General features: G+C 41.0%; 1 protein-coding gene across 1 annotated transcript; it reads left to right on the forward strand.

The window, feature by feature from the left end:
* The first annotated feature begins 235 nt into the window (after positions 1-235).
* LOC132115440 (carnitine O-acetyltransferase-like) lies at positions 236-18,739 on the forward strand. Its single transcript, XM_059523919.1, has 14 exons — positions 236-399; positions 2,525-2,803; positions 10,913-11,028; positions 12,535-12,588; positions 12,676-12,841; positions 13,056-13,230; positions 13,967-14,145; positions 14,259-14,359; positions 15,312-15,431; positions 15,539-15,661; positions 16,258-16,393; positions 16,481-16,543; positions 16,992-17,129; positions 18,404-18,739. Exons 1-14 carry the CDS (start codon positions 373-375, stop codon positions 18,614-18,616), a joined length of 1,890 nt encoding a protein of 629 aa, XP_059379902.1. The 5' UTR covers positions 236-372; the 3' UTR covers positions 18,617-18,739.
* The last annotated feature ends 411 nt before the right edge of the window (positions 18,740-19,150 follow it).

Below are 19,150 nucleotides of genomic sequence, written 5' to 3' on the forward strand. Positions count from 1 at the left end.
AACACACAGTTCGTAATATTTAAAAACAAAACATCTAATATAAATGCATCCTGGCCGTAATAGGTGCATTAAATGATAATTTAATAATTTAGATTCGCGAAGTTGAAAAGTAGGCTATATGCATATAAATACAGTAGCCTATAACGCTAAATGAAATCCCAGTCAGTTTATTTACTACAGTGCAGGACGGCCACTGAGGGTCAAAATGAGCTCATCGCTGCAGTGTCAGTGTTATCCGAGCGAGGGCGAAGGTGTGCGAGCCGTGTTTGTAACTTGTGAAGAAAGTTTTGTTCGCCCTTGTAGCGCATAATGTAAGGGAGATCCTGTCCTGCAGCTGTCAGTTGAATTCTCCGGGATTATCTGTGTCAGATCATGCTGTGTGTCCTGACCAGAACTGCGGTAAGTGATGATTATTATCATAATGTACGATACTCACACTAAGATCAAACGCAGCGACTTCAACAGTTCATTGAACTCCTGATCAGATGCATGCGCCAACAGTAGCAGTGAGGCCCGTGTATCTCTTGATGTGCTGCTGCTCGCTTTTTATTCATTGCAACATGATCGGAAACATCGTATCTGTTGTGCATCATTTCGACTGTTGTTACGATCGCCTACAAACAGCGATTGACCTGTGACATGTTGAGATGATCAACTTAATTACAGCACAATTAAATCAACAATTAGCCTATGTCAATAAACAGGGATGCACTGCATGCACTTTGAAAACGAGACAGATCGATCAATATTCACCATGTCTGTTCAAACAAGTTTAGTGGCATGTTTCGAAACGTGTGTGTGTGTGTGTGTGTGTGTGTGTGAAGGTCGTCGAGAAAGATCAGTTTTCCGAAGCACGACATACGAAAGCCTCAATTTATATAAGAGTTTTCATTTATTTTATTGTTTTATTTGCCATTTAATGGGATTTATTTATTGCCATTTAGGAGGATATTTACTAATAAAACGCATGTTGCATTTTTAGAAGAAAATTAAACTAAATAAAAGAATTGAAGTAAATTGTACAATAACATTTGGACACAACTCATTTGTACAAAACTCATTTGGACACATGACACTGAGCCTACATACTATTAAAATAATGACTAGATTATTATTATTATTTTTTGTATTAGTCTATTGTTAAAAGAGATAAATATTATTATTCCTCTGTTTTATTCTCACAGCCAGCTACAGATCAGAGGTTGTTATGTATATGTATGGAGTATGTTCACCCTGAACTGAGTAAGAAAGTGGGTTTTCAGTTTCAGAATGGGAGGTCTGTCTAACCTGAGAAAGCAGGGTAAATCAAGCCCATTTCTGAAAGAGAGGAAACTTATACTCCGAGTCAATTACCATGTTAACTTACTCTATGAACTTCACCTGGTCTGCGGCAGGTTTTCTTTGTTCTTCCGGTCTCCTCCCATTTTTTTTTAAAGTTTAAGCAATATTTTAATCCCTCATTCATTCATTTATTCATTCATGCTGCATAAATGCTTTTCTTAGTTAAATCTAAGTAAGACGTTTTCTTACTGGAATCTAAAAATGAAGTGCTTTTTTACTTAAAACAAGAAAAATCTTAATCTTAATTGCAAACAGAAACAAGATTACTTCTTGTAGATGACGCTTATGTAGAAAATGCATCTTGATTTAAGAATCTTCAAATATTTTGACTGGAAACAAGACAAAAATACTAAATTAGAAAAGCAGGTACATTCATTCATTTCACAGGTTTTCATCATAGACACTGTGACAAAAACGGCATGTACTGTCCTTTTATACAGAATCCTGTTGATGAGGAGGCTACAATAATTCGTAGGGAGATACATTTAAATCGGGAGAGGATTATTTAGATTTTTTTGCCATATCCACATACATTTTTATTTGAGCGGTTCCATTTTTACATGGTAGTTTTCTGTATAACATCAGCGATGCAGAGCACATTAGTAAGGCTGCTGTATGCAGAGCGGTAAGGAAAGTGTGTCTCACTCTCGCACTCTTTTTTGTGAATTTTTGTGTAGTTTCCTGAGCACAAACCCATTGAAAATTACTGAATGGGAGGATACCAGATGGAAGGGTAGTTTGAGATGTATGAAACGGACTCTGAATTATATTTATTTAATATGTCAAATGCTTGTAAAGTCATGTAGCCTACCCCTATGAACCTCTTATGCTCAAAGCTTTACCTGATTGAATTATGTTTTTATACTTCATGTTTAGCTGCTTTTCTTTTTTCTTCTTGTTTCTTTTGCCTGTGGGACACCCTGATACCATGAATGTAACAGTTTTTACCTTTACTATTATAACAGTGATTAAGATTTGTTGGGTGCTGTAGCCATGATGAATCATAATTTCGGAATCGAGTGATTGAACAAACTCAGTTCAGCTATTTTGTTCCTGAAAACTGAACCTGAGTTTCCCATGTCAGGTTAAGTCAACTCAGACTTGGTTGAACCTCCTTATTGAAATGGGATCCTGTATATTCCCTGTCCTATAAATGTTTATAAATGATTCTTTGTGTTCTTAGACAAGGACGGGGCTGGTGAAGCCCTGCCGTCTACTGAGTCCAGTGCCGGTTGTCCAGATTTGTGAGCGGCTGCTGGTCTATCAGGAGAGTCTCCCGAAGCTGCCCGTTCCTCCGCTGCAGCAGACATGCTCCCGCTATCTGGCCTCGCTCGAGCCGCTGATCAGTGAGGAGGAGATGATGCACACTCGTCAGCTCATGGACGAGTTCCTGCGACCCGGCGGCATCGGAGAGAGACTGCAGAAGAGCCTTGAGCGCCGGGCACGCAAAACTGAAAACTGGGTGCGGAAGAAGCACACTTCATTATAACTGTCTCATTATAACTATTTCATCACTTGTTTTTTTTTCAATTATTTACTTATAATAACTTACTTTTGTAGTATCCAAAATAAATTTGAATTATATTTTAATACCACGCATAAAATAGCCCTACTTCCTGCACATATGGAAAAACATTTGGATGTTAAACTGGGCTCCAATGCTTCTCGTTGTCTTTTCTGAGGTAAATCACATTACATGACTATTCTCAAGCTGTTTTATTGACCGTATAAATGCTTGGAAATAAAATTATTATTTAATGTTTTCAAGTCTAATCAATATTTGTAGTGCGCAACCCAATAATCGCAATTAGCCTGTTTTGTTACTTTTAATATAACAAATCGTATTTAAATTCTCTAATTTTTTTCACAAAATACAAATGATAAATGTGTTTTTCTGCTCTTTTAATGTGATATGTGAATCAATAATTTCCTCTTTTCTGCTAGTTACAGCACAAAAGAAATGTGAATGAATGTCAGAAGACATGTTGAAAAAAATCTGAACAGCTAAATAAAAAATGAATGTCCCGTCAAAATCGTCAATAAAACCTCTTATGAATAGTCATAACAGTCATAATATTAACCTCAGAAATGCCAACAATGAAAAAAAAAAGTTATTATTTTTGTGGAGTTGGTGGAATTTTTGCTTTCACTAACTTTATTCAATCACACTTAACTAAAATCTGTAAACAGCAGTGTACTGTCCCTGTCTGTGTGTGAGCTAGGTGCGTGAACACAGACTCAACAGCAAGCCAAACTCGTTTCCACGAGCCAGGACGCGAGCGCCTTGCTCCTTTATTTTCCAACGTTGCAAGTGAAAATCGAGTAAAACTGTAATAAACAGAATACAAAACATACTTAGGAACCTGCCTAGCAAGTACAAGATATAACTTTCACCATTTACCAACTTTAAACAGTCACGTTAGCTTAATAGAAAATGTACAATAACCAGCACGCTAACAGAGTATGAGTTAGCTAATTAGCAAAAGACGAACGTCAACAACGCAACGTGGCCACTAACATACATTCTCGAGTTGACGCCACATCGCGCTCATTAAGTTTACCTCTACACAAAAACATACAATATACATCATCACTCAAGTTAGACACTTACAGACATTGCCGCCTTACGAGTGTGGGACAAACAAGATTCGGGAGCGAAACATCAGAAATATCCCGACGCTCTCCATCTGTGTAACATTACGGTTCTGGCAAGCTCAAGGACCGGAGGCTCATGGGATCGCCCATACGTAAACAGGAAGGTCATGTCAAAATAAAAGCTCTTTCAAAATAAAGACTCTTCTTACATTACAAAATACCTGTGTCTCTTTTCTTATAATAAACAAAATAATTATCAAGCATGAAATTGAACTTATAGCAAAAAAAAACAATTCACAAACTGAGGACAGAACACTCCCCGTCTGGCATAATGCCACTACTCAACTTGTCTTTATATACTTTCCTTTTTTTTCTTTTTTCAGTGCACGTCTGTTCAGTCTTTTTCAAGGAGAAGGATGACGTCCGAGATGGGCCGCAGATAAGTCTTTGAAGTGCCCTGAGATGCGGTCTGCACCTCAACTTTGCGGACTCGTCCATCGCTGCTCGGAGAGGCCGATGTGACCAAAGCCATTGGCCACTCGTTCCTTGGTGCTTGAGTCTGTTTCAACAGCACAATGTCTCCAGTTTGTAGGTTGCGCTGATTTCTGTGCCACTTGCGTCTTGAGTGGAGAGTGCTTAAGTACTCATTTCTCCAACGGCCCCAAAACTCGTTTGCCAGTGCTTGCACTTGTTTCCACTGACCTCTCAGGAGATCTTTACTGGTGAAGTCTCCAGGTGGAGCATGTAGGCCTGGCTTTTGGGTCAAGAGCATAGCAGGGGACAGCAGAATAGGCGAGGAGGGGTCTGATGAGATGGGAATCAGCGGCCGTGCGTTGATAATTGCTGATATCTCTGCCATCAAGGTACACAGGACCTCGTGCGTCAGGTGAGTATGCTTGTTTTGCAAAAGCATAGAGTCTAGTATTCTGCGTGTGACCCCAATCATACGTTCCCATACTCCCCCCATGTGGGAGGCGTGCGGCGGATTGAACTCCCATGTGCAGTCTTTGCTGTGGAGATAACTCAGGATTTCGGCCTGCTTTTCCTCAGGACGCTCCATGCCCAGCTCTGCACTGGCGGCTATGAAGTTCGTCCCCCTGTCTGATCTGAGCTGCTTTGCCGGGCCTCTGATGGCAAAGAATCTTCGCAATGCATTAATACAGCTTGTGGCATCCATTGACTCTATGACTTCAATGTGTACCCCCCTGGTGTTCATGCACGTGAACAGAATGGCCCACCTTTTGCTCTGCGCTGCACCTCCTCGAGTGCGTCGGGTCATCACTGTCCACGGTCCAAATACGTCCAGCCCTACGTATGAGAAGGGTGGGGAGGTGTCGAGCCGCTCTGGAGGGAGGTCAGCCATTTTCTGCACTTCCAGCTTCCCTCTGAGCTTACGGCATGTCACACAATGATGAAGGGTAGAACTCACCAGTCTCTTGCCACCGACAATCCACAGTCCAGCTGCTCTGATAGCCCCTTCTGTGAACTGTCGCCCCTGGTGTTTCACTTCAGCATGATGGTGTTCTACAAGCAGCTTAGCTACATGGCTATACTTAGGGAGGATAATTGGGTGTTTTACCTCGGAGTCAAGAGAAGCATTTCTAAGACGCCCTCCAACCCGTAGCAGACCGTCGCTCATGTAAGGGTCAAGGGTCAAGAGCTGACTCGAGTTAGAGACTTCTCTGTTTGCTTGAAGAGCAGCGTATTCATCTGGATATGCATCTCTCTGAACAGTCTCTAGTATGAGCCTCTTAGCTGCTGCACGCTCCTCAGGAGTGCGAGGCCCACTGCACTGATGCCAGCCTTTGCATGTGTGCTGTGGTGTGTCTGTTGTGTCTGCCTTGTGCGAACGCACCTGATGTTTCAAGTAGGAAACAGCTCTCAGCAGAGACTTCCATGTGGAAAAGCGCTGGAATCTCTCAGAAGTAAGTCTCTTAGGTTTGAGGTGGGTAGCTAGAGCGGTCACCTGTGGTCTAACTTCCACATCTGCTTCAGGATCTATCAATCCAAAGTGATCACGTTTCTCCATCTCTGGAGGCTTGTAGAGGAAGTCGGGCCCTTTAAACCACATTGTGTCCATGAGCTGTGATGCTGCTACAGATCTGGTGGCTAAGTCCGCTGGGTTCTGTTCCGAAGGGACGTAATGCCACTGATCTGGGGATGTTGTCTGGCGTATACGATGCACACGGTTGTGCACGTACACATAGAAGCGCTTTGAGTCATTACAGATGTATCCGAGGACCACCTTGCTGTCGCAGTAGAATTTAACAGCGTCTGGCTTGAAGTCCAGTTCGTCTAAGATCAGCTCTGCCATCTCAGTTGCCAGAACAGCTCCACAGAGCTCGAGGCGTGGGATTGTGGGTTCTGGTTGTGGTGACAGCTTAGCCTTCCCTAGCACAAATCCAACCTCACAATGGCCTTCTACAGTGACAGCTCTCAAGTAGGCTACTGCCCCTATAGCCCAGTTCGAGGCATCAGAGAAAAGGCACAGTTCTGTGTATTTGGCTTTTGAGAGTGACATCTTCACATAGCAGCGAGGGACATTGAGGTTACTCAGCTTCTCAAGTGAGGCTTTCCACTCTTCCCATCTGCTCACCTTTTCATCAGGCAGAGGAGTGTCCCAATCCTGAACTCCGCTGGACAGCTCTCGTAGCAACAGTCTGCCTCTGATGGTCACTGGCGTTGCCAGACCCAGGGGGTCAAAGATGCTGTTAATGACTGACAGCACACCGCGCCGGGTGTAAGGTTTGTCAGCTACGGCGACCTTGAAGGTGAACATGTCTGTGCTGATGTCCCAGCATAGGCCTAAGCTCCTCTGTACAGGCAGGGTCTCGTCGTCCAGACCTAAGTCTTTGATGCCTGTGGCCAGTTCTTCAGGCTCAAAGGCTTTCATCACAGCGACGCTGTTTGAGGCAATTTTGTGCAGTTTCAAGTTGGACTCTGCGAGTGATGCACATGTTCGCTTCATCAGGTCGATGGCTGCTGACTTTGTGGGCAGGGATACGAGCCCGTCGTCCACGTAAAAGTGTCTATCAACAAACTGCTTAGTGTCTGCGCCGTACCTTGACTCACCTCTCTGAGCAGCTCGTCGCAGGCCGTAGATGGCAACCGCCGGGGACGGGCTATTGCCAAAGACATGCACACGCATGCGATATTCTTGAATCTCTTTCGAGAAGTCATTGTCTTCGTGCCACAGGAATCTCAGGTAGTCTCTGTGGTCGTGTTGCACCAGGAATCCATAAAACATCTGTTGGATATCAGCAGTGACTGCGATGAGGTCCTTTCTAAACCGTATCAGCACACCCAGGAGAGAATTGTTTAGGTCGGGGCCTGTGAGCAGCACTGAGTTGAGGGAGACACCATGCTGTTGGGCGCTTGAGTCAAACACGACTCGTATCTGCCCTGGCTTTTGAGGATGGTACACCCCGAAAATGGGCAGGTACCAGCATTCCTGTTTCTCTTGGACGGGCGATGCCCTCTCTGCATGCTTGTTCTCGAACAACTTGTCCATGAAGGAGGAAAACTGCTGCTTCATCTCAGCATTCTTGTTCAACGTGCGTCTCAAAGAATTGAGGCGTGACAGAGCTTGCTCTCTGTTGTTGGGGAGCGGAGGACGAGGGGACTTAAATGGCAACGGAGCTACCCAGTTATTCTCTTTATCCTGATGGAGTTCCTTTTCCATAATGCTCAAAAACAGTTCATCCTCAAAGGACATGGCACTCTTATTGTCATTGTCTGTTCTCTGGAAGACTGTGAGCCCGAGCTGTTCTTCAGCTGACTTAGGCTTTGTCATATGTGCAGAGTGGCCATACCTGTGCTCCCCGCCGTAGCTCAGTCTTTCTTTCACGCAGATGCTATTGTGGCAAGGAGTGAGGAGTGACGGACGTCCATTCTGAAGAATGTGGGTTCTGAAGGTGTTCACGGTTGGCTTGTGAGCATTGTCGATACACACTTCACCTATTATCACCCAACCTAAATCTAAACGCTGGGCAAAGGGTGCGTTGTGGGGCCCATTGACTTGATCTCTCACCTTGTGTGCACGAATCATGTCTCTCCCTAGCAGAATCATCATCTGGGCGTCAGGATCCAGCTTGGGAATATGCAGAGCGATGTGTCTGAGGTGAGGGTGTGCGAGGGCGACCTCTGGTGTCGGGACTTCAGACTTGTTGGTCAATATCTCGTTGCACTCGATGAGTGGCGGTAGATCAAGGCACACACCTCCATTCACTGCTTTGATTTGAAAGCCAACTGCTTTTCTTCCGGTCATCTCAGTCGTGCCGGCGCATGTTCTCATCAGATATGGTGACGGGCTGCTGTTGACCCCAAACAGCTGGAAAAATTCAGAGCGTGCCAAGGAGCGGTTACTTTGATCGTCGAGTATGACGTATATCTTGATGGCGCGTTCTGGTTGACCTTGAGGGAAGACGTGCGTCAGGCATACCTTTGAGCAGGAGCGTGGAAGACTGTTTAGGCCGCAGACCTTGGTGCACTGCGATCTCACTTCCACGGGAACACTGGCTGGCTGTGCCTCTGCGCCTGGTTGTCTTTCTTTTCAGCGTCTGTGGCGCTTTTGGTGTCTGCGTCAACTGTAGCAGACACGTCTGTCTTGTGAACAGATACAGCAGTCTTGAATCCACTTTGCTTGAATGGAGTTTTCTCACCTTTGCTGTATGACTGGCTGTAGCTTGACAGGGTGAAACTTGGGTCATAGCGGGCTTTAGCCTGGCTGTTGATGAAGTCAACGAAGAACAAAAAAGGAGGAAAAGTCACTCTGTGTTGCTCTTTGAAGCGGGAGCCTGTGGTGAGCCATTTTTCCTGCAGGCCAGGAGGCAACTTCTCGACTATGGGCTTTATCCCACGAGGAGTATCGAAGTAGGCCAGCCCGGGGAGATAACCGTCGTCCTTAGCTGCCAGCAACTCCATAAGAAGATCACTGAGCTCTCTCAATTTTGCATTGTCTTTAGCAGACAGACGTGGAAAGCTATCCAGTCTTTTGAACAGCGCATTCTCCACCATCTCTGGTGTGCCGTAGCATTCCTGCAGTCTCTGCCAGGACAGATGGAGGGCAGCTTTGGGGTTAGTGACATGAACAGCGCGAATCCTTTTCACGTGCTCCGATGACTCTTTACCTAGCCACTTCACGAGGAGGTCTAACTCTTCACTGTAGGCGAGCCCCAAGCCCTGTGTTGCATTGTAGAATGACGACTGCCATGCGCGGAAGTTCTCTGGTGAGTCGTCGAACTCGGTAAGGCCAGTGGTCACTAATTCTCTGCGTGCTAGGAACTTGGCGAAATCTCTCATGGGTGGAGAGTCAGGGCAAAGAGGAGGCTGATCATGTCCGTATGGACTGTGTGACGGTTTTGAGGTTGGGGATTGTTCAGCTGCATGTGCGGGCTCATGTGCAAAGGGTCTGAAGTCTCTGAGTGGGGGCTTTACCTCTACAGTTCCATGTGCTGACTGACATGGAGGACTGTTCACTGTGTGCTGCATTTCATAGTGATGCGGTGAGGAAGAAGACTGTACGCTAATACGTGGCTGGCTTTTAACATACTCTTCGGTGCGCTGTCGAATCACTTGTGGCGGAACCACACTTCTTAGACTTTGTACATCTTCATTCCCCATAGCTACAGCTGCTTCTAAGACTTCAGCTTCAACCCGCGCCGCCTCTGCATCCCTTTCATACGCCAATGCCTCCAAATCTGCTTCTAATGTGGCCTTTTGCAGATCTAGCTTAGCTTGTTCCTTTTTCATTTCTACCTGTCGCTTAGCATAAGATAGCTTGGTGAGCGCTGCTTCAGCTGCGGCTCTAGCTTTGGCGGCAACCTCCATGACAGAAGATCTTGAAGAGGACGAGCGTTTTGAGCTGGCTCTCGAGTGAACCGAAGACTTTGAAGACGATGGACGTGGTAGCGGGCTTGCTTCAGGCTTTGTTTCATCTCTAGATTTCGTTTCAGACGCCATGTTGGAGTTCTTGCGTTATCCCTTGCACCCACGCTGGTTGTCTTTTTACTGTACTGTCCCTGTCTGTGTGTGAGCTAGGTGCGTGAACACAGACTCAACAGCAAGCCAAACTCGTTTCCACGAGCCAGGACGCGAGCGCCTTGCTCCTTTATTTTCCAACGTTGCAAGTGAAAATCGAGTAAAACTGTAATAAACAGAATACAAAACATACTTAGGAACCTGCCTAGCAAGTACAAGATATAACTTTCACCATTTACCAACTTTAAACAGTCACTTTAGCTTAATAGAAAATGTACAATAACCAGCACGCTAACAGAGTATGAGTTAGCTAATTAGCAAAAGACGAACGTCAACAACGCAACGTGGCCACTAACATACATTCTCGAGTTGACGCCACATCGCGCTCATTAAGTTTACCTCTACACAAAAACATACAATATACATCATCACTCAAGTTAGACACTTACAGACATTGCCGCCTTACGAGTGTGGGACAAACAAGATTCGGGAGCGAAACATCAGAAATATCCCGACGCTCTCCATCTGTGTAACATTACGGTTCTGGCAAGCTCAAGGACCGGAGGCTCATGGGATCGCCCATACGTAAACAGGAAGGTCATGTCAAAATAAAAGCTCTTTCAAAATAAAGACTCTTCTTACATTACAAAATACCTGTGTCTCTTTTCTTATAATAAACAAAATAATTATCAAGCATGAAATTGAACTTATAGCAAAAAAAAACAATTCACAAACTGAGGACAGAACAAGCAGACAAAAAAATAGCCATGCATGCTAGCCAATCAGATAACACAGAGGCGTGTCAATCATTTTGCATGTTATGTTGCTGACATGTCTGTGGAAGCGGGGCTTTTGCGAGAAAGCTTGTAGTAAAAATGGGATGCTGGACCAATTCCAAATTTATTTTTAAGTACACAGTTCTTTTTATTTTGCCTGTGTATTACACTTTTAACTACTCCAAATATATAAATTATTCCCCTGTCATTGTATGATGCAGCTCTCGGACTGGTGGATGCAGTCATACCTGGACTCTCGAATGCCTGTGGCGATGTACACAAGCCCAGGGGTCGTTTTACCCAAAATGCACTTACAAGACCGTCAGGGACAAATGAGGTGGGTGACAATTAGGGATGGGTGATATATCGCATGCGATTGTCATGCGCATTTCGTCAGTAAAGCCCATTCCCTGATTAGCGGGAAATCGCCATCACCTGCTTTCAAATGGAGCAGCATTTAACATCTGCGATAATGAACGTGATATTGCGTAGCTGGTCAGTGTAGCTCTGTCTATTAAATGCCGCTCCATTTGAAAGCAGGTGATGTTACTTTTATTTGGGCAACAAGACATAACTAAGCAAATTCTGAGTTAATATCTCGCAATTCTGACTTTTTTTTCAGAATTCAATAGTTTATATAAAAAAATTGTTAGATAAAAAGTTGCAATTACCGTGGTGGAAACAAAACTTAATTTTACCAACCCCAAACTTTTGAATGGGATTTGATATGTATTATTTATCTGATTCTTGAATTCAAAGTGACTAATAGTACACTTCCTACATGGACGGTCCCACTCAATCTTTATTGCTCAAGAGCACAGTGGTGATAGTTCATGATGGTTTCAGGATCAACCCCCTTGATGGTCATCAGCCCAGAGCATGACACATATATTTGTGACCCTGGACCACAAAACCAGTCTTAAGTTGCTGGGGTATATTTGTAGCAATAGCCAAAAGTACATTGTATGGGTCAAAATTATAGATTTTTCTTTTGTGCCAAAAATCATTAGGATATTAAGTGATGTTCCATGAAGATATTTTGTAAATTTCCTACTGTAAATATATTAAAAACTTAATTTTCGATTGCTAATATGCATTGCTAAGAACCTAATTTGGACAAATTAAAAGGCGATTGTCTCAATATTAGATTTTTTTCGCACCCTCAGATTCCAGATATTCAAATAGTTGTATATGGTCCGATCCTAATAAACCATACATCAATGGAAAGCTTATTCGTTCAGCTTTCAGATGACTTATAAATCTCAACTTCGAAAAAATGACCCTTTTATGACTGGTTTTGTGGTCCAGGGTCATATATGTATGCGGATATATTCTTAAAATGTAAAAAGTATTGTATTATTTTCAAACTCATGTTGGAGAGGTCTTTAGATTTGGGGTTTTAAATATCTCATCGACCTTTAAGCAGAGTTCTCACTTTGCTTGGCTATTTTTGGCATATGCCCTACTCACGGCATCGCACTGTTTTTTCAAAGGGATGTGCACTTCAGATTCAGCACTGTTCCCCTTTTAGATTTGCCCTTATATCTGGGCAATCCACACCTATAGTGACATTTAATATCTAGCCAGATACATTAACATTGTGTTGTTTACTCTATAAAACCATTACATGTGTTGTGTGGTGTTAGTATGTAGTCTTCTGCTACATGATATCTATAGTCTGCCCTTTTTCAGCCACAGGTTAACAATATTTTTTTAACATTGACAGTCCTTAGTGTGAATGAAAACAATCTTTTAGAAATCAGTCTTTTTGGCCTATTGTTTCGACAGTGACATGTTTTTATTGGCTGTTCAGATTTATCAATGATTAATCTCTCTATTATAGGTTTGCTGCTAAACTCATTGCTGGGGTTTTGGATTTCAAAAGTATGATTGATAGGTGAGTTATTTTCTTATTTTCTTAAGCAGTTGGTAAGTGTACAGATGGATCAGTTTGTTTTAAAGGACGTTCTTTACTGTGGCATAGTGACACATTGCCTGTGGAATATCTGGGTGGCAAGCCTTTGTGCATGGATCAGTATTATCAGGTGCTGTCTTCATGTCGAATCCCTGGACCCAAGAGGGACAATGTAGTGAACTACGCCAACGGAAAGACCCCTCCTACGCATATCACAGTGGTCCACAACTTTCAGGTGCGTCTTGTAATAATATTTTACAATGTTACTGTTGTACTGAATTTTTCAGCATAAGAGTCTTTCAAAAACATTGCAAAAAATCCTATGACCCCAAACCTTTGATTTGGAGTGTTTATAGTTTATGTACGAGTTTTCAGTTTAGACTGATGCTTTGGTATTTTCCAGTGATGTTTATTTTGTTGCAGTAAGATTTTCTCTCTGGATTCCTCAGTTCTTTGTTCTGGATGTGTACAACAGCGATGGATCACCACTGACTGTAGATCAGCTCTATGTTCAGCTGGAGAAGATCTGGAACTCTTCCCTTCAGTCCAATAAAGAGCCAATTGGCATCCTGACCTCCAACCACCGCAACACCTGGGGCAAGGCCTACAACAACCTTATCAAGGGTGAGATGACTGAAAAATTGTATGCTGTGTTTGATAACGTCAACAGAATCAGACATGGCAGAATACTCCTATTTCTTAGGCCTGGTTCAGAATGTCAGTCCAAATCCGATTGTTTGTCCGATTGGAATCTGATTTCAAACCACGTATAAATGTAGCTTGAAATGGATTTGTAAAAATCTTATCAAATCGTAAATCATATGAAAGCTGTTTTGAAATAGGAAATTATATTACCATGAAAATGGTACTTTAAATCCTTTTAGTGGGCTCCTCCCTCTAGAAAGGAAAGGTCTGAGTCAAGGATCCATATTTGGTGTCTGTTTAGTGAGAAAAATAATATTGTGACAGAAATTTATACATTTGTGAATCGCCTAAACAATATCTCACAGAAACCTCAATTTTTGTAATATCACCTTCAAATTTGGAACATAAGTTAGTTAGACATATGGCTTGGATTATATAGCCATTTTAAATTTCAAATTTGTTTTATAAAAAAAAATTCAATAAATTAAACTTCTGTAACTTGATATTTATTTAAATAGATGTTTTAAAACACTGTATTCAAAATCTTGTTATTGCGTAACATCAAATTCTGATAAAGGATTGTGCACGTCTGCATACCTGTGAACCCTGTTTATTTGTTCCACTCTAGAGCTTGCATGAATTATTCAGTACTGGCTGTTGTGTTGGTGGACATGGTGTTGATTTTCCTGTGCCACTCATCTTTATGTTGTTCCAGACAAGACAAATAAGGAGTCAGTGAGGGCGATCCAGAAGAGCATCTTCACAGTGTGTCTTGATGCTCCAAAGCCACGTGTGTCAGATGAGATGTACTTTAACAAGGTGGCCGCTCAAATGCTCCATGGAGGAGGCAGTCGCTGGAACAGTGGGAACCGCTGGTTTGACAAAACACTTCAGGTTACTGTCATGCATGTATGATCACTGAATCAAGTGTATGTTCACAGGGTAGATAGGAATCCAGATATATAGGGATATTCTTCTGTACCTGGGCTCTATTCTGTATCCCACAGTTCATAATTGGGGAGGATGGGTCGTGTGGACTCACCTATGAACATGCTGCGGCTGAGGGACCTCCCATTGTTTTCCTGGTGGACCATGTTGTTGACTATATGTAAGGACATGATATGATATAACTACCATTCAAAGTTTGGGATCGATATTTTTATATTTTAAATGTTTAATGTTTAAATGTTTTTTTCCTCTTGTTCATCAAGATTTAATTTATTTGATCAAAAATACAATAAAACAGTAATGCTGTGAAATATCATTAAAATTTAAAATAACTGTTTTAAATGTGAATATATTTTAAAATGTAATTTATTTCTGTGATGCGAAGCTGAATTTTCAGCATCATTACTCCAGTCTTCAGTGTCACTTGATCCTTCAGAAATCATGCTAATATGCTGCTCAAGAAACATTTCTTATTATTTTCAGATGAAAACAGTTGTTAATATTTTTGTGGAAACCATGAACCATTTCTTCAGGATTCTTTCAGTGTTTATTTGAAATATAATAATAATTTTGTAACATTTTGATATAATTTTTCATTAAAAAAATTAGATTAGTAGAAATAGTAGTATAAATGTATTAATAAACCGGTATGCACCAATACTGATAAGCTGTTATTTTCATGTTATGGCAGATAACAGATAAATGCATAATATTAAAATGTTGAACTGCTTTGTTTAAATATATTAATAATATATCATATAAAAACAGTAAAAAATAAAATAGATTCTCGTTTTAAATGCATCATAACACTATAACAGATTTGCTGAAGATTAAATTTAACATAATGAAATTATTATTATTATTATTATTCTTTTAAGATTAACTTTAAGGGAGTGTATATGAGTGTTTATCTAAATCTAATAATCTAAATGCACACTCAAACACCAAATATCAACCAACACCAATAAATAAAAAAACTGATATGATATGATATTTTCCTGAACACAAGGCTCTGAATAGGTTTAATAATGTTTAATAGTTGTTACTTTTTGTGAAAGTATGGTTGTTCAGAAAGGTTGTAGATAATATGGCATGCAACGTGTGTGTAATAGGAAGAGAAGTGAGATGGTTCGAACTCCCATGATTCCTCTTGCTATGCCACAAAAGCTTCGATTCAACATCACACCAGAAATCAAGAAGGACATCGAGAAAGCCAAACAGAACATGAACATGTGAGCACATTTCAAAAATGTTATAATGGTGTTTAAATCAATATTAACCTATAATAAATTAATATTACATAATGTACAACTGTAATCCTCTTACATCCTCTGTCTAGAATGGTTCATGACCTGGACGTCCGAGTGCTCAACTTCGCACACTATGGAAGAAAATTCCCAAAGTCTCATAAAATGAGTCCTGACGCATTCATCCAAATGGCTCTGCAGTTGGCATACTACAGGTGAGTTTGACATCCTAGTGCTAAATAAAGCTCTAAAACCTCTGATCAACTACCTCTAAAATCCCTAGACCTTCAGATAGCATATGTTCACATCCCTTTGGCTTCTCTCACTTCATTTCCTAGGTTGCATGCATGCCATTTATGCCACATTTCTTCTTGTCAACATCTTTAAAAGTCAAGTATGTAATTTTTTATGTTAAAATACTTTCCTCTGAATTAGTTTCATGTGAAGACTTTCTGCATAGACACCTACATAGCCAAAGAGGGTTTGGAAACCATATTTTTATGCTATTCTGTTAAGTGCCACTAGTGGTATATAAATTACATACTTCGCCTTTAAAACATGCAATTCATTCAGTAAGTGAAGAATTGCAGAAACTTATATGAGTAGAAAAGTTGCATGTGCATAAAAAATACCTGTTATTAGGAAACTTGTGTATTCATTAAAATTAAAGTGTGGTAAGGTATGGGTCATTTTTGTGTCATTTTGTTCTTCAGTACACCGAAAATTGCTAACTAACAAGAAATGCAAGGGGATTTTATATGTGCCTATAACCACGGCAGTCCACTTATGATTGATCTTGTTCCTGTGTTAGGATGTATCGGACGTGCTGTCCGACCTATGAGAGCGCCTCTTTACGCATGTTTAAACTGGGCAGAACTGAAGCCATTCGATCCACCACCACAGAATCGCTGCAGTTCACAAAAGCCATGGATGATCCATCAACACACGTACAAGTTTACATTTTAGTAGTGTTCTCATTTGAGTGCGTTTTGTGAGTTTTCTGTTATTTATTTCCATATTGTTCCAATCTGCAGAATAGAGAGAAAGCAGCACTGCTCGAAGAGGCCATCAAAGTCCACAGAAAGCACACACACATGGTGAGCGTTGTTCGATTTTGCTGTATTTGGCTGAGCAAACATTTGGGTGGACTAGATTTCTCTAATACATTAAATAAGTATGCTTGAGCAAAGTTCTTGAGGGGAGAAGAATTTATTGATTGTCATCCTTCAAACAATCTTAACACAAAGTACTGTCTATGAGACCAGACCTTTATTCCTGGTAATAAATGTGCTACAATCAATACAATAACAACCCATGGAGAGTCCATTCTAATTATATGAGCCATATGGGTCACACCTTTGTAAACAGAGTTTCAGTTGATTGCATCTGAGGCACAATATAAATGCATCTGAAATCTTTCAGCATCATATGATCTTAAAGGGGAGGTCTAATGCTATTTCATGCATTCTGACTTTATACTGCTAAAGAGCGGGTTTATCATGCTAAACATGACCAGAGTCCCCGTTTTTGTTTCCTTGTGATCAGGCCATCCATGGGCAGGGTGTAGAGAGGCACATGCTGGGTCTAAGGATGATAGCCATTGAGGATCTGACCTCTTTACCTGAGATCTTCATGGACACATCGTTCGCTGTGGCTTCACATTTCAATCTCTACACAAGTCAGGTTTGCAAATTTGGTTCTTGGCGGCTACTGCAGACACACTGCATTTAAATACACTTGTCACTTATTTGCACTTGATAACAATCTATATACACAGAACTTTAATGGAATTAATGGAAATAAGCTTGGAATTGATTCACTGTAATGACATCTTATATTGAATAATATCTTAATCTTTTTCAAATAAATAAAAGTGAGTGGAAGCTGGGTTTGTCATGCTCAAAAATGACAAAAAAAGCATCATAAAGTAACCATAAGTTCACTTACATTAATACTTTAAGTTGCTTTCTCCAAAACAGTTGTAATTTAGTTTTACAAGACTTTTTCCAACATTTAACAAGTTTTTTTTTGCTACTGTACCTTTAAAACTTCTATACTGTATGTATATGACCTCTGTTATTATTAGCTAACCTCTTTGCATGGGAAATGAGTTGCAGTGCTTTCTTACATCTTGTGGGTTTTGCATAGTTGGCCTGCTTTACATTGTGTCCAGTTCACAAAACAAATGCTCATACGGTTTAGGCTGAAGTGATAATATAAGGGACCTTTTCTACAAATAGACTTAACCTTCAAAAAAGGTTATATGCACTAGCATAAGTGCAAACCCTAAGCCAGTAAGAGCACAATGCTTGGTAGAATCCCAAAATCGAGATGCAAACAAATAATAGTACCCTCTTCTGGTATATCTATACTACTTCCTTTCTAAATACTGAATAGGCACTGATAATGAGGTTTGTCCCGGTGGTTATGGTTTTGTTAAAGACTCTTCTTGAGAAACCGTGTTTCACTGGCGCCCTTTGATATAGTTTACACTACAGATACATAAATCTGAAGGATGCTTTTCAGAGGACTCTTCTGTGTTTAGCTGCAACAGCTCTTAGCTTCAGTCAAAGAAAGGATTGTTTTGGAATGTATTTACAACTGTATTGGTACTAGGGGTCTTGCAGTTATGAAAATATTGATATACAGAACAGACTTTGTTTAACAGTCGCAAAGTAATTGCTTATACTAAAGAAGTACCTACTTATAGAGTATGCGATTTGGGGACGCAGCCAGTTTAGCTACTACTGCTGCACAAAATGATGTCAGAGGAGATACTTGACCCACAGCTAGCCAGTTCTTTGGACTCCAAAACAAAATCAATTTAATGATGAATTTGCTAACATTCTTTGTGTGTACTGTCCCTTTAAGAGTTTGAATGGCATGTAAATCTATCTGCTGCTGTTGTGAAATGCAGCATTTTCATGGAAGCTGTGGTTGTATTCTTTGTTTTTCAGGTTGGATCAAATACAGATTGTGTTATGTGTTTGGGACCCATGGTTCCTGATGGTTACGGTATCTGCTACAACCCAATGGATGACCATATTAACTTCGCTGTGACCGCCTTCAATAGCTGCGAGGAAACAAACGCCACAAAACTGTCAGAGTTTCTTGAGGACTCACTTCTGGACATGAAGACTCTTCTGGAGCAGGTGTCTAAGACCCAGTGAATGACGACACTTCATTAATGGCAAAAGAAACCCTCGTATAAGCCCTGAAGCCCTTTCAGAACCCTTTCAGGAGGCTTTTACTACTTTCATTGTCATTAAACTGACTCCTATTGGTTTTCCATATTTTAAAGGTCACATGATTTTGTTTTCACTATGCAGAGATTATAAGTAACTAAGAACACGAATCTTAGGTTGATTTCCTTGAAAAGTGTAAACATAAGTGACTATGTGGTGCTTTTAAACATTTGATTTGTTTGTTTGAGCCTGACACTGGGACTTTAACTCAGTAGTGTGGGTTTGGGGCTGTTTGTCTAACCACTGGAAGTCAGGAAACCAGTTTGAAAACAGTCATTATTTTCACAGGGTATTTAGCGGCATAGAAATGACACACTTCACCTTTCAGGGAAGAGACTTTGGACTAAGAGGCTACTACAGACATAAACACAAACTCCTGTTTTTATTTCAGTTTCAACTGTAGAAATTGTAAGTGTGAGAAAGCTCTTGATATTATCCAGTACCATTTAAAGTTAAACC

This window comes from Carassius carassius, chromosome 34, assembly GCF_963082965.1.
Source record: "Carassius carassius chromosome 34, fCarCar2.1, whole genome shotgun sequence".
NCBI lineage: Eukaryota > Metazoa > Chordata > Actinopteri > Cypriniformes > Cyprinidae > Carassius > Carassius carassius.